This window comes from Pituophis catenifer, unplaced genomic scaffold (genome assembly GCF_029215685.1).
Source record: "Pituophis catenifer annectens isolate HBS135680 unplaced genomic scaffold, rPitCat1.0.hap2 SCAF_1, whole genome shotgun sequence".
NCBI classification, from domain to species: Eukaryota; Metazoa; Chordata; class Lepidosauria; order Squamata; family Colubridae; genus Pituophis; species Pituophis catenifer.
In genome coordinates this window covers 276,800,447-276,816,629 of record NW_027256881.1, presented here as the reverse complement: position 1 = coordinate 276,816,629, position 16,183 = coordinate 276,800,447, and the positions used below count along the sequence as shown (strand labels likewise).

The following is a 16,183-nucleotide window of genomic DNA, read 5'->3' as shown; positions in this document are numbered from 1 at the left end:
TTCCATTTTCTTTACAGTAATAAGTACAAATACAAAATTATTTCTTACTCTATGATTGCAAAATGCCCTCCTATTTTTTCTAACCATCAAAACTGTAAATCATAACTTATTTTTTATTCTATTGCACACAAAGATTTTAGAAGTGGTTGCTAGTCAGCAATAAATATAAATATTGTCTTTTCTATAATCAAGGAAGTCAGTTTAGCCATCTCTGCAAGTTCCATCATCTTCATTTGCATTTCTCTAGATATATTTTTGAATCTCTGGGAAATAAAAGGATCTTAACCATAAACCACTGCTCATTGGCTGATGACGCAGCATATCAGTGCGTGATTGGGGAAGAGAAGACTTTCACAGAACTGTTTGTAAGAGGTGAATGATTTATTATTGTTGTTGGGTTGGGCTATGCTATAATATATACAGACTGAGACCTAGATTATAAGTAAAACATCCTGAAATCCTACATTTTGTGCTGCTGCAATTTTGCCAACTCAATGTTATTTTTGGCAACAATTTAGTGTGTGTGTATGTGTGTGTGTGTGTGTGTTAGGCTTCTTCTCTTTTTTCTCCATTATTTCCTGAACTTGAGAAAATGTATGCATGTCTATATTTACCATATTTTAACTTACTAGAAGGCATTATGAATATTTCTGCTTCTCTGATGAATATTAATTACCCCATGAGATTGTCAAATCTTTGAATTCTCTGCAGAAACTATCAAATAGGTTATTGTGAACCTGAAAGTCGTCTGCATGCTCTTTTTATCAGGTTCGCCTGATCCGCCAGTTGCAGCCCTTTCTGGACCGGGACGCCTTGCGCACGGTCACTCATGCCCTTGTCACCTCCCGGCTGGAATATTGTAATGCTCTCTACATGGGGCTCCCCTTGAAGAGCACTCGGAGGCTCCAACTGGTCCAGAATGCGGCCGCGCGGGTGGTTATGGGCGCAACTCGTTGTGCCCGCGTGACACCCCTCCTGCACGAGCTGCACTGGCTCCCAGTGGTCTTCCGGGTGCGATTCAAGGTGTTGGTTACCACCTTCAAAGCACTCCATGGCATAGGACCCGGGTACCTTTGAGACCGTCTTCTGCCACCAATAGCCTCCCACCGACCAGTCCGTTCCCACAGAGAGGGTCTCCTCAGGGTGCCATCAGCCAAGTTATGTCGGCCCCAGCCCTGTGGAATGAACTGCCCCCGGAAATACGTAAGATCTCCGACCTCCGGGTGTTTCGCTGTGCACTCAAGACCCTGTTGTTCCGCCAGGCAGGGCTATCAACATAATAATTTTAAATTGGGGTATTTTAAATTTTTGGGGTTTTAAATCGGCCAAATCTATTTAATTATTTTAATTTTTAATCATTGTTGTGTCCTGTGTTTTTAAATTGGTTGTACACTGCCCTGAGTCCTTCGGGAGAAAGGCGGTATAGAAATAAAATTACTATTATTATTATTATTATTATTATTATTATTATTATTATTATTATTATTATTATTATTTAATTTGATTTATATGCCGCCCTTCTCCGGAGACTCAGAGCGGCTTACAATGCATTAAGCAATAGCCTTCATACTTTTGTATATTTATACAAAGTCAGCTTATTGCCCCCACAAACTGGGTCCTCAATTTACCTACCTTAGAAAGGATGGAAGGCTGAGTCAACCTTGAGCCTGGTGAGATTTGAATTTACAGTAATTGCAGACAGCTGGTGTTAATCACAATGCTATTAGTCTGCTGAGCCACCAGGCCCGTTTGATATTTAGCCAGATTGAATGAAATGGTATTTACTTCCAACTGTATCTAAGATTGGGTTGCAGACTGTTACTCTGTGTACCTTGACAAAAGGAGAAAATGCAAAGGTAACATGTAAGATTTTTTTAAAAAATATAACACAAATCAGTGTCACAATTACTGTACATTAGAATGAAAATCAACACAACTAAAAATCAGTTGTGCAGATTCCATATTGCATTCCTTTATTACTTGGGTTAGAGAATATTAGAGTTGAATTAGAATTAAAATACAAGACAAGTTTAGATATCTTCTTTTAGAATATGTTAAAAAAATAATGATTTACATTCAAGATTAGAGCTTCCATTTAAAGGAGGATAAAGAACCATGGTAATTCTATAAACATACAGTTGGCGTGTAGATGTGTTAGTGTTGACTATTCTAGGCAGATGATTCTGGTTTACAACTACAAATTAAACAACAATATGATTCAAACCATCAATTCTAAATCCTTCTTACATTTTTTCAGTTATGTCCTTTAACCTTCTCAGCCAAAGAAGCAGCTTTCAGTTCTTTCTGAAACAAACATGATAATTTTAGGGCTGGAGGAAAGGAACACAAGTAGTGAAGAGTCAAAAAAGGCAGCATATACCTTTTACAAGAGTGATCATATTTAGTTTGAAAACAGAGAAGTGGGAATAAGATAGTATAAGATGAGTTTTTACTTGTTTCACAGGAATGTGACCCAGCTCAACCTTTCCAACATACAAAACCCATATAGAGGTTGGATTTAATTGAAGGTGACTTGAGTTGCAGCTGAAGACACTTTGAGTGGGCCACATCTGAAGTAATTGCTGGTGAGCTCTGTAATATGAAAGAATATGGTCTTGACCTTGGAAATGGGAAAGGAATAACTGAATTATTAAAGGAAGAATTTCAGAAAAGATGAGAAATAAAATTCAAAATAACCTTACCTTGATTTTGTTTAGTGTAAAAATGTAGTAGGAGAAACCTTGACAAAAACTTTCAAGATGTCAGCCTTTCAAGGTAAGGGAGATCATGAAACAGAAAAAGCAGAGATTCCAGAAATGCTTTTTAAGTTGCCGGTTAGGTTAGCAGTATCTTGAAAGCCTGTCAGAAGTTCTCTCTGTTTCATATTATACCAAATAAAATTGAGGTAGTGTTACGTTGAGTTTCATTTGGACAGTAATGCTATCCAAAACTTCTCCCTTAACAGTTTGCTCATTCCTTTCCCCTTCCTAAGGCCAGGTCTATATTCCTTCACATTATTTTGAGCAATGCTGAGTTTGGCTGCCATTTTTAATTATTGTATTGCCTTCTGGTTGTTTTATGAATTTTGTGGAGAATTACAACAGCAAGATCCATCTGTTTGATACAATTGAATGTATTAGGAAAAAGACCACAGAGTAATGACAGCATCCAAGAGTGTCAGATGTTACTATCATCCTGAATTCCACTATAACGTTGTATGGCACTGTATAAGTAGAACCAAGACAAAAAGAACGTCACTCTTGTGAAGGAAAAGAGACAGCTTGTACAAAAGTATTGTCAAGTTCTTTTGGAAGCAAATAAGAGAAAAAATATGGGACCCATTATTATTTTTCTGTTCTTCTCTTTTGTCTGAGGTTTTTGTGACCTTCTCAGAAAAGCTTCATGCTCTTGAATGGCACAGGAATATGCTGTCCTTGGTCTTGAAGAAGAAAATAAATTTTATTCCATATGAATGTAATTTAGAAGAACAAGAAACAAATGCTAAAGTTTTAAATTATTTAAATTATCTTTAGTTTTTGTAATGGAATGTAATGAGGAGTGGATCCCACAGGGAATGGATCAGTGGTGAAATCCAAATTTTTTTACTACAGGTTGTATGAATGTGGCTTGGTAGCCATGGTGTGGCTTGGTGGGCATGGCTTGGTGGGCGTGGCAGGGGAAGGATACTGCAAAATCTCCATTTCCTCCCCACTCCTGAGGGAAGGATATTGCAAAATCTCCATCCCCACCCCACTCTGGGACCAGCCAGAGGTGGTATTTGCCGGTTCTCCAAACTACTCAAAATTCCGCTACTGGTTCTCCAGAACCTGTCAGAACCTGCTGGATTTCACCCCTGGATGCATTCCAGAAGAATAAGAAACAACTCAATTCAAATATTTTGTGTGAGAGAAAGATGTCAGAGCAGCTCCTCCCTAATAGTTCTGGGAGTATATGGAAGATGCAGATAGTAGAGTGCTCAGTCTGGCAAGATTCTATCTATAGGTGTAGAAACAATAAAGAACTCAGCTTGGAAGAATCACCATGAATCAATCTTAGTTTTTAGGCCTGTCATATTCTCCATTCTGAAATCAAGTTCTCCTTTCATTTCTAGAGCCTCCGATCCTGATCACTCATTCTCTGGAAGACCAAGTGGTCACAGTTGGGGAAAGAGTGGAGTTTGAAGCTGAAGTGTCTGAAGATGGGGCTACTGTGAAATGGTAAAGTAAAGGGGATGGAGGGAAAACCTTCACTGTTAAGGGGGAGCTATACTCTAAACTGGCCAAAGAGCTTTACTTAAAAAGATTAACATTTCCTCTAATTGAGCTCAAGTTTTGGTGATTTCAGGGACATGCTTATTTGATCTTCTTGGCAGCAACACAAAAGCAGCTTCATATTGCCTTCTTCAAGAATTTTATTCTGGCTTCCTAGTCAAGACTACTGCTCTGGTATTACCCGTGGTCTCCCATCAAATACCCAACTAATCCCAACTACCTAGCTTTTTGAACTCAAACAAGGTTTTTAAAAACAGAGGAATCATGTTTCAGTATACCAGGGATAAAAACCTATGGGTAGTCACTATCTGTCTTATATTGTTGGAAAAGTGAGCTGAAGTCATAAGGCTCCAGGGAAGGGAAAGGACCTTAGGTAACTTCTTCAGAAAGAGACTTGTTGTTCTTTCTGGTGGGAAACCAGCTCATCCCCTTGTGGTTTACCTTAGGAAGCGTGTGAGTATGTCCTACAACAGAGCTGGTAAATTGGCAGCCAAACTACTACTCTGCATTGTGGTCTCCTGGCTAATGTAACACGAATCATCATCATCATCATCATCATCATCATCATCATCATCATCATCACAATGATACTTTGATATCCACAGGGAAAAAGATGGTGTAGAGCTTACTCGAGAAGAGGCATTCAAATATCGGTTCAAAAAGGATGGTAAAAAGCACTATCTCATCATCAACGAGTCCACCAAGGAAGATAATGGGCATTACAAAGTCAAAACCAATGGTGGGGAGTCTGTTGCAGAATTGATTGTACAAGGTGAGAAATAAATAAGAATATGCTTTTTAAAATGTGTATGGAGATTGGTTATGGCCTTCTCTGTAACAGTAATAACTAGTAATAGAATAGTTAATTATACATTGTATGTTAATCATGCATTATTTGTTGATGTTGGATGTAACACATATTTTGATAACAGCAGTGCCTTACATATCAAATTACACTAAATTCTCACACATTCCTAAATATCTCTTCCTGTTTCACCTTTTCTGGAAGAGGTGGTTTTTTTCTTTAACTTTTTAATATTTTTTTTGTAAAAGCAATATCTACATTTTGGGTGTTTCCTACCTCTGACCTTTTGCAATCATGTGGATTTGTTCCCCAATTCACAATCTCAGAAAAGAAGCTAGAGGTGTACCAAAGTATTGCAGATCTGACTGTGAAAGCACGAGACCAGGCTGTGTTCAAGTGTGAGGTGTCTGATGAGAATGTGAAGGGCATCTGGCTGAAAAATGGGAAAGAGGTCATCCCAAACAATCGGATCAAAATCTCTCATATTGGCAGGTACATTATAACATTTTACAGTGGTTATAGAACATTGATTTTCCTAGGATTACTTATGTGGTGTGAGAAAAGTGATTTAAAGTTCCCCGTAAATTGCAAGCAGAAAATATATATATATATATGAAAGCTGAAAATCCTAAATTATTTTTTTCTTTTTTTTAAGAAGATGCACAAGTAATTAATTAACAATTAAGTGACTTTTAAGTTTCTAATATTCATAGTTTTTTCAGATATTGTGAACATTTAACTATAGTCTCTTGGATTTTCAATATTGAAAATTAAAAATAGGAATGTTAACATTAGATGTTGTGTTTTAAGATTTGCTTTGTTTTTGCTTTATATAGTGTCTTAATTTTCATTTTTCTCTGATTTTTGCTGTTTTTTTCCTATTATTGGTTATTTTGTGTTTGTATGGGTCTCTGTTTAACTTTTTAAAATTTATGTCAGCCAAAAAATTCACTCTCATTGAGTTATAGAAATATTGACCTGGCCATATGTCTGTATTATTTTTCTTTGAGATCTACTCTTATGATGAAAAGATATCAAAAAAAGAAATAACTGATGATATTGGATTACTAATTAACATTCTGTATATACATTCAGAAATCAGACTGAAATCAGCAGCAGTGGTCTAATATGGCATATAATGGAAATTTTTGAATAAGTGGTACTCTACTGCTGCTAAAATTATTAAAAATGGAATTACCTTTTAATCCAGCAGCACCTAACCTTTTGGGCACCAGGGACCAGCTGTGTGGAGAGAGGTTTTTCCATGGATTGGAGGGGGCATGGTTTTGTGCGCTGCCTGCATCCCATGGATGGGGCTTCGCTTGTTTGCGCCTCCCAGTTTCTGGCATGCTGCAAACCAGTGCCAGTCCATGAAACAGGATTTGGGGATCCCTGTTTTAATCTATCAAGGTGCTTCATGGAATACTCTTAATCTTCTCTTAATTTTAGTTTGATATTGGAATTATTGGCCCACCTTACTCAATTAACCAATTTTGAATATCAGTGACTATGGTAGATATGAAAATAAATTATAATGGCCTGATGATATATTTTGTCTCATTAATAGTTATGTATGTTCTATTAAAATGCTTTAATATTGTGAAATAGTTTGGCAATTTATTAAATTATTAAATTTATTATTAGATAATTAAGACTCATATGCTTCCCATAGACATTTGCAAAAATTCAGATTTAATTTGTAATAATATATATGGTTTAAAGCATACATAGTTCATCTACACTGTGGGGAAATTTAGGCTCAAGCTACTAGACAAAAACTAGATACAATCTGTCCAATCTACACTGGACAAAGATTAGACCCAAGCACAAATATTTGTTGCAGGATCCAATTTGGGTCTGTCCCTGGGACCAGAGGTTTTGTCTTCCAAGCTTTCAGACTCATGCTGGAGTTCGGGTCTCCTCGTCTGACTGCTTGGTCAGATGAGGATACCCAAACTCATTGGTAGTCTCACACTGCAATGAACAAGGACACACACTCAACTTTTCAACTACTAAGATTGTTGGACGAGCAGGCACAAAAACAATCAGGGAAGTGATTGAAGTCCCTGAACAATCAGGGAAGTGGAAGGGAAACAGGCCCCTCATCAGTCAACAGGAGTGCTGATCTACCATCAGCCTATCAAATACTTAGAAGATGAGGGCTGGGCAGCACAAGCAAATGACAACTAATGACTTAAAAGCCAGCCATCAACATATCCTAATCAATATCTAAAAAGCCACTTACAACAGGCACTATAAATACCACATGCAGATTAACACACAGTCTGTTAGAGAAAAGTTCCCTGAAGATGGACTTTTCGAGTCCGAAAGCTCAGAAGATTTCTGATCCCGCTGACCGACCCAGATTGGATCCTGCAACATAGAATAGAATAGAATAACAGAGTTGGAAGGAACCTTGGAGGTCTTCTAGTCCAACCCCCTGCTTAGGCAGGAAACCCTACACCACTTCAGACAAATGGTTATCTAATTTCTTCTTAAAAATTTCCAGTGTTGGAGCATTCACAACTTCTGGAGGCAAGTTGTTCCACTGATTAATTGTTCTGTCAGGAAATTTCTCCTTAGTTCTAGTTGCTTCTCTCCTTCATTAGTTTCCACCCATTGCTTCTTGTTCTACCCTCAGGTGCTTTGGAGAATAGCTTGACTCCTTCTTCTTTGTGGCAGCCCCTGAGATCTCAGAATACTGCTATCATATCACCCCTAGTCCTCCTTTTCATAAGACTAGACATATCCAGTTCCAACAACCGTTCTTTATAAGTTTTATCATTGAGGCCCCTAATCATCTTTGTTGGTCTTCCCTGCACTCTTTCTAGAGTCTCAACATCTTTTTTACATCGTGGCAACCAAAATTGGATGCAGTATTCTAAGTATGGCCTTACCAAGACATTATAAAGTGGTACTAACACTTCACGTGATCTTGATTCTATTCCTCTGTTTATGCAACCTAGAACTGTGTTGGGTTTTTTGGCAGCTACAGCACACTGCTGGCTCATATTTAAGTGATTGTCCACTAGGACTCCAAGATCCCTCTCACAATCACCACTATTGAGCAAGGTACCACATATACTGTACCTGTGCATTTTGTTTTTCTTGCCTAAATCAAGAACCTTACTTTTTTCACTATTGAATTTCATTTTGTTAGATAGTGCCCAATGTTCAAGTCTGTCAAGATCCTTCTGTATCTTAAGCCTATCTTCCAGAGTGTTGGTTATTCCTGCTAGCTTGGTGTCATCTGCAAATTTGATGAGTTCGCCATCTATCCCCTTGTCCAAATCATTGATGAATATGTTGAAGAGTACTGGGCCGAAAACAGAACCCTGGGGTATCCTCACTGTATACCCCCCTCCATGTAAATGCAGTTCCATTGAGGACTACACATTGCGTGTAGTTGGTCAGCCAGTTACAAATCCATCTATTTTATCAAGTAGTAGGTTATGGTCTATTTTGTCAAATGCCTTACTATTTTTCAGAATCCACAAGTTAACTATCGATGATGTTACCCCAGAAGATGAAGCTGATTATTCTTTTGTGCCTCAAGGATTTGCATACAATCTCTCAGCTCATCTGCGTTTTTTGGGTAAGTTTCATGGAATCTCTTTTCTAGCACCAGGTAAGAATGTATAGCAGGATTTATCTACCTGTCTGTCTGTTTTTAAATGCACATTTCATAACTAAGCTATGGTTAGATCCTGTTGCTAAATATAGCTTATTTTATTATATTACTGTTCCAACACCACCATTTGCAAAAAAAAAAAAAAAAAGCAAACAGAGTAGTAAAACATAATATAGAATAGAATAGAATTCTGAACAGAACAGAACAGAAAAGAACAGAACAGAATAGAATTCTTTATTGGCCAAGTGTGATTGGACACACAAGGAATTTGTTGTTGGTGCATATGCTCTCAGTGTACATAAAAAGAAAAGATACATTCGTCAAGAATCATCAGGTACAACACTTAATGATAGTCATAGGGTACAAATAAGCAATCAAATCATACTAGGAAACAATATCAATATAAATTGTAAGGCTACAAGCAACAAAGTTACAGTCATGCAGTCATAAGTGGGAGGAGATGGGTGATAGGAACAATGAGAAGATTAATAGTAGTGCAGATTTAGTGAATAGTTTGACAGTATTATTTGTTTAGCAGAGTGATGGCGTTCGGGAAAAAAACTGTTCTTGTGTCTAGTTGTTCTGGTATGCAGTGCTCTATAGCGTCGTTTTGAGGGTAGGAGTTGAAACAGTTTATGTCCAGGATGCGAGGGGTTTGTAAATATTTTCACAGCCCTCTTTTTGACTCGTGCAGTATCATATATCAGTATATATCATATATGCAGTATCAGCTGGTACCATCACTGACAATAGGGGATGAGATCTTGCTCCCCACAGAGAGGGCCCGCAACTTGGGTGTCCTCCTGGATTCACGGTTATCTTTAGAAGATCATTTGACGGCCGTGGCCAGGGGTGCCTTTTATCAGGTTCGCCTGATCCGCCAGTTGCGTCCCTTTCTGGATCGGGACGCCTTGCGCACGGTCACTCATGCCCTAGTTACCTCCCGTATGGACTACTGTAATGCTCTCTACATGGGGCTCCCCTTGAAAAGCACCCGGAGGCTCCAACTGGTCCAGAACGTAGCCGCGCGGGTGATTATGGGCGCAGCTCATTACGCCCATGTAACACCTCTCCTACGCGAGCTGCACTGGCTCCCGGTGGTCTTCCGGGTGCGATTCAAGGTGTTAGTTATCACCTTTAAAGCGCTCCATGGCTTAGGACCTGGGTACCTACGAGACCGTCTTTTGCCACCAATAGCCTCCCACCGACCAGTTCGTTCTCACAGGGAGGGACTACTCAGGGTACCGTCAGTCAAATTATGTCGACTGGCGACTCCCAGGGGGAGGGCCTTCTCTGTGGGGGCTCCAACCCTTTGGAATGAACTGCCCCCGGAGATACGGAATATCCCTGATCTCCGTGCTTTCCGCCGTGCCCTCAAGACCCTGATGTTCCAACAGGCAGGGCTAAACATACAAACATGCAAATGATTTTTTAAATGTTATCTAATTCTGGGTTTTATTTAATTGACCAAACTAAGTAACAATTTTAATTAGCAATTTTATGATGTTTGTGTGTCTATATTTTTCTTGACTGTACACCGCCTTGAGTCCTACGGGAGAAAGGCGGTATAGAAATATAATAAATAAATAAATAAATAAATAATAAATATATATTTAGTATAACTTAATTTAGAAAATTAGTCTACAAACTATCATCTGTTTAGCTGGCCTTTTTCAGCAAACCTTTTTCAGTTTCAATTTGGGAGAGTTCTTTTAGAAGAAATGAAGCAGGAAAAGAGGGTGGCTTTCTTTCTTTCTTTCTTTCTTTCTTTCTTTCTTTCTTTCTTTCTTTCTTTCTTTCTTTCTTTCTTTTTTTTTTTTGCATGTTGCTCCCCCTTCCCCACTCAAAGTCACCTCCCAAGCTTCTCTGGAAGACTGTTCTGGAGAGGATGTATAAAGATGAAAGACAAATAGAAAAAAAAGTGAATCAAGGAAAAATACTGCCATGTTCCTTTCTTGGGTGGAAAATTTCGTACAGATCTATTAAGCCAAAAAGACGAAAGTTGTTAATAAGTTAGCAACAGTAGAAATACAATTACTGGATAATGGCATATATAAGACAGATTGGGTATTTTATAAATCTATGCATGTATATTACAAATACATGAGAAACAGACCTGAAGGTGAGATCAGAAAATAAAGTGTGAAGATATGAAAAGCAAACAGGAAATCAAAGTGATAAAGGAAATCCTTGACCAACCCCTATGGGCAGAATATGCTAATTATATTTTACACTGTTTTTGAAAACACAAATGTATGACCATGATGGTTCAGAAAAATCAAGCAGTGGAACATAGCTTCAGAAGAATAATGATAAAAATTATTCCATTGCAAATGTTTATCAGTGACTCAATGGAGGGATTCAAAAGTTCAATGTCACTGCTTTGTGTGATATTTTTTTTTCCTTTGCCCAGCTATGGATGTTTATAGTTGTTTGAAGCCTGTTAAACCTTAGAAAATATTACACCAGAAATAATTCATCAAATATTATTTCATGCTGCTGGGACAAAGCAGCTGTAGTGATTTTCAGGTCTTCTGCAGCCACAATGCCATATTTAGAGGAAAAATAAGGGACAGGCTGAAACTTTGGAACATGTGAGAAGGGCAGAAATTAAAAAGACAGGTGAGCCATCCTTTAGGCCACAGGTTTCCAATCTTGGCCTGGCTGGGGAATTCTGGGAGTTGAAGTCCGCCAGGCTTAAAGTGGCCAAGGTTGGAGACCCCTGCTTTAGGCTGCCTGTTGACAATTCACCATTTCCTCCCAATCACCAAGGCTTTGGAGTCAAAGGCATTGGAGCCATTATAGATCAAACTTAATGACAGTATTGAATCATTATTGCATTGATTTTATTTCTCTGCTTTGCAATCCCCTTCTCTGTCCTCTCACACAGTCTCCTTGGCAACTCACATTCTTTCACTATACATTATTTTAAAAAAAATAAAAATAAATGCTTGCTTCAAGTATGTAGCTGCCAAAGACATTTCATCATTTTTCCTTCTCTCCCCCCCCCACCCTTTCTTTTCTTGCAGAAATTAAGATTGACTTTGTGCCTAGACAAGGTAAGGATAACTTTTTTTTAATTTATACTAATTTTTGAAATGAGAAGAGCCCTTGTTTATGTCATGAAACGGTTTCTATGCTTTTGCTGCAGAACCCCCCAAAATTCATCTGGACTGCATGGGGCAAACTCCGGACACCATTATTGTGGTAGCTGGAAATAAGCTGAGACTTGATGTACCCATCTCAGGGGACCCAGTCCCTGAAGTGATTTGGCAGAAAATAAACAAGGTAATACCAGTCTAAAAATGCCAAGGCTTCATAGCTGATTCTTTAAATCAGGGGTTCCCAACCCCCAGTCCGTGGCCCAGTACTGGGCCATGGCATGCCAGATACAGGGCCATGCAGACAAGTGAAGCCCCATCTGCGGGATGCAGGCAACACCTGAAACCATGCTTCCTCCAAAAAAACCTCTCTCCGCGGAACTGGTCCCTGATACCCAAAAGGTTAGGGGCCGCTGCTTTAAATCACGACTGCCTATGTGGCTTATTACAAATTTCTTATTTGATTAAAAAATAAAGGAATTCTTACCAATAGAGGAGAATATTTGTAGGTCAAGGCTGAAATGAGGGGTCCTTGGTGGTCTTTTAGCTTGAATGTAGCACACTGATTATGTTACCTAGTTTGGGTAATGAAACATCTACAAGAAAATAACAAATCTCAGAGAGCACCAAGAGCCCCTCAAAGGAATTATTAACCTGAAAATATAGTTTTAATGTAAAATATTATAGAAATATTTTCTTTTTAGTTCTCCAAGCATATACATTATCTTGGCAATAAAATATCTATTCAGTTTGGCTCTAAGCTTATTCATCCCCTCTGTTTCTAATATTCATCTGTAAATGTCTATATAGCTAAAATGGTACCATTCTTGTACTTCATCATCAAGATATTTGTTGTGGGTTCAGGGAGAGAAATGTGGAGGAGAATTTGAATACTGGCCGAGTATAAAGAAAAGTCAAATTAAAAATGGGGGGATAGAAAATACAACAGAAATCTTGAATGAAATCTTGAAAAGCATGAATTCTTCTTGCAGTAATTTATTATTATTCCCGCTCATATAAGTTTAAGCAGCTATGGGATTTTCTGGCCCTCACCTTTTGGTTCTGGATAAATCCTCATGTATTTCAAATGCATTTCATTTAAAAATCTGAACAGGTACAAAGGCTATTTTTGATTGCTATCTGATAATTTACTCTGACTCGCTGTTTCTTATAGCCTGAAACAGTTGTGCATCAAGCTAGAAGGATTAATCCTACCATCCATTATGAATCACTTTTACTGAAGTCATGTTATCATTCAAAGAGCTGCTAAAAGGATTGAGGAGTTTTGTTCTGCCCATGCCATTCTAACTGATCACAAAACCCCAATCCCTGTCCTGTTTTATTAATATCCCTTCAGGGAAACTGCATCAAGCAGTTCAGAGTATAACTCTCCTTCCTGTGCATAGGTATGACTTGTTTAGATTACAGAATGACTTCTCAGATGTTTGAATGAAATTAACCAGCATAGAAAGGCACTTTCTATCTTTGCCTTAATTGTGTGAAAATCAAAGGGTTGCCTTCTTTTGTGTGAAGGTAAAACAACCCTTTCATGTGTCCTCTGGGTATTCAATTCCTGTTAGCCACAGCCATTGGAGACAGTGGGAAAGAGCCAGAGAGCTGCACTTTGAATATCAAGAGAAACCAAGTTACCTATCTTTGTTTTAAGCCCTGATTCAAGGAACTGGTACTTCAGAAGCTAAAAAGTTGATGGTCAGCCTTCAATGTTTGTACCTGTATTGTGATGTGAGAACACCTTTGCAAAGGTCTGGGGCAAGACTGGCATCCATAACAGGCAGTAGTGTCCAAAGAATGTGGTTAAAAAAAATCAAGATGACAGTTGCAACATATTGCTCCCCCTCCTGACAATCTTCCATGACACAGTATAGGCAAGGGGTCCCCAACTCCTGGTGGGGGGACTGCAGTGGTGAAATCTGAACCGGTTTGCTACCGGTTCACTGGCCGCGCATTCACAGTGCATGCCAAACATGCGCTGCATGCACATGCGCAGTACACACCAAAAGGAGGGTTTGAGAAGGTAAGTAGAACAGCAAGAGAGGGATCAGCTGTGCCAAGTGATTTAGCTTCGCTAGAAAGCAGGATTTCCTGCTTTCTAGCAAAACTAAACCGCGCGGAACAGCTAATCATCGGGAATACCGATTCGGAGGACTGATATTTTTTTAACTACCAGGTTGACCGAACTGGTATCTTTTTAAACTACCGATTCAACCAAACTGATAGCATTTTTTAACTACCAGATTGCCAGATCATTTCAGCCCGGGGGACTGGCAACAGTCCACAGCATACCAACAACCAGGCCGCGCAAACAAGCGAAGCCCCATCCAGACAGCTTGCAAAACTATGCCCCCTCTGGTCTGTGAAAAAAACCTTTCTCCAGTGAACTGGTCCCTAGTGCCCAGAAGCGGTATAGCCTATGCCGCTGGTATAGTCTATATAGCAGTAATCAGTATAGGCTATTATAGCAATAGTCTTTTATAGATAGTTACTATTACCTGGTGGAGATGCTTATTTAAGGCAGTCAGATTTTTTAAAGATACTTTCTCTCATTGGCTCTCCAGTTTGTGGAGATGGTTAAGAAGTTGTTGTGACCTAGGCCCAAGTAGTTATCACCAGACACAATCAGTCCTAAATAAACATATTTTATTAGAACAGCTGAGAATTACTTCATTCTCAGCTTTGTCCAAATTAATTCCAAAACAAATTCTTCATAAACAGACCTTCGGCCATATCACCAACTTTTGTCTTTTTTGGCACCCTTTTCTTGGCAAAAGTTCAGAAGCAAGAGAGGCTGACAAGAAACAAATGTAGCAACGTTGCTTTCCTACAAAGATCCCAAGAGCCGTTGCTGCTCTTTTAAGCCTTCTGGGAGGGGCCAATCATCTCCTGGCCTTACTTCCGAGTCGTCCTTTTTGCTTTAGCTGCTCTTGCCTTCTGGCAGCTCTTTGCATGTGTGCACTAGGAACAAGCTCTTTCTGTTCCTCTGCCTCTCTGCTATCCACCTCTGGAGGCTCCAGAGTCCATGCATCGCTCCCAGATGGCCCTGGCCCCATCTCTGCCTCCGACCCAGAGCCCTCGTGCGGGCCTTCCCCAGACTCCAGGACTGGCCCATTGTCTTCCCCGGCCTCCTCACTGTCCGACTCTGTTGCCAGCTCCGCAGGCTGCTGGCGGACCACAATATTGGTGAATATATTTTAAGAGTATATTAAATATACTTTAAATATTAAATACAGAATTTACAGAATTCTGTATTTAATATACAGAATATTAAATATACTTTAAGCATATTTATTAGATGGTCTGAAAGGAATGAAACTTACAGTGATGTTACATAAATAGATTCCATATATATTCCATATATATTTGTGTATAAGCCAATCTGCCAATAACACAACCGTCATTTTTTTAATTACCTCAACATTTTTGTTTTAATTTTGACAATTGGTTTATCTGCCTGTGGCTCATTGTTTGTGTATTGGCTCATTGTATTTTGGTTAGAAATCTGAATGTCTGTTTATCCACAGATGGGTTTATCCATGACCATTTATAGACCATATATTTGAGTATTTTTAAAGAGCTAAAACCTACCAAACATGTTTGCAGATAAACTCATTCATGGATAAGATGAACCCAATTTGGGAGCTGTATTTTGGCATCTAAAATTCTTGGCTTTTCTAAAAATACATAAAGTATATAATTACTTTTAATTCTTGGTAATCTACAAAAAGCTCCAAAATTCTTGATGGTTGCATGAAACAACATGGTTTTCAGTTTTTACAAGAAGCATCAGTAGTTCAAGAAAATGTACTGGATTATAAATAATAAAAAAGTATGTGTTATTAACTCTTAAATGACTTTTAAGATGTTTTGCTTACCTTTTATGTTTGGAAAGAACAAGGCTGACCTCTTCTGGTATGTATTTTTAATGCTAGTTCACTTCCTCTCTTCATATTCTTTCTGAGAATTTATGCTTTGAAATGTTTTTTTTTAATTCATCGTTTTACAAGGACATGTTTATTTAAATACAGTAAAGGGACAATTTAGCACAGTTCTTTCCCACAGCACTGTTCCTCACGGTAAAGCTAACCATCAGCCTTTGAGATAGCAAAAAAATTATAGCAGCATAAAATTGGCTAAATATGCTGGTGATCCGTACCCTGCCAGATTCCAAATCCCATAATGGGGGGAAACAGTTCTGTCCTTAATCAGGTGCAGCTATGTTAAAGGCAAGGATTGATAGCTCCCCCCCCCAGCTTTATTCTCCTGACTCTAATACAGTCCTATCACCCAATCATCAGTTAATAAAAAGACATCTATCAATCACTCTCCTTAATGTGAGATGGAGATTGTGATGGGGATG

General features: G+C 38.7%; 1 protein-coding gene across 1 annotated transcript in view; it reads left to right on the top strand.

Moving 5' to 3' along the window:
* MYBPC3 (myosin binding protein C3) overlaps positions 1-16,183 on the top strand; it is an 82,534-nt gene that overhangs the window by 40,899 nt on the left and 25,452 nt on the right. Inside the window, exons 14-20 of the mRNA XM_070936780.1 lie at positions 248-372; positions 4,112-4,217; positions 4,877-5,043; positions 5,403-5,568; positions 8,565-8,671; positions 11,737-11,766; positions 11,859-11,995. Of these exons, the coding sequence (XP_070792881.1) occupies positions 248-372; positions 4,112-4,217; positions 4,877-5,043; positions 5,403-5,568; positions 8,565-8,671; positions 11,737-11,766; positions 11,859-11,995 (838 nt within the window). The remainder of the gene's footprint in view (positions 1-247; positions 373-4,111; positions 4,218-4,876; positions 5,044-5,402; positions 5,569-8,564; positions 8,672-11,736; positions 11,767-11,858; positions 11,996-16,183) is intronic.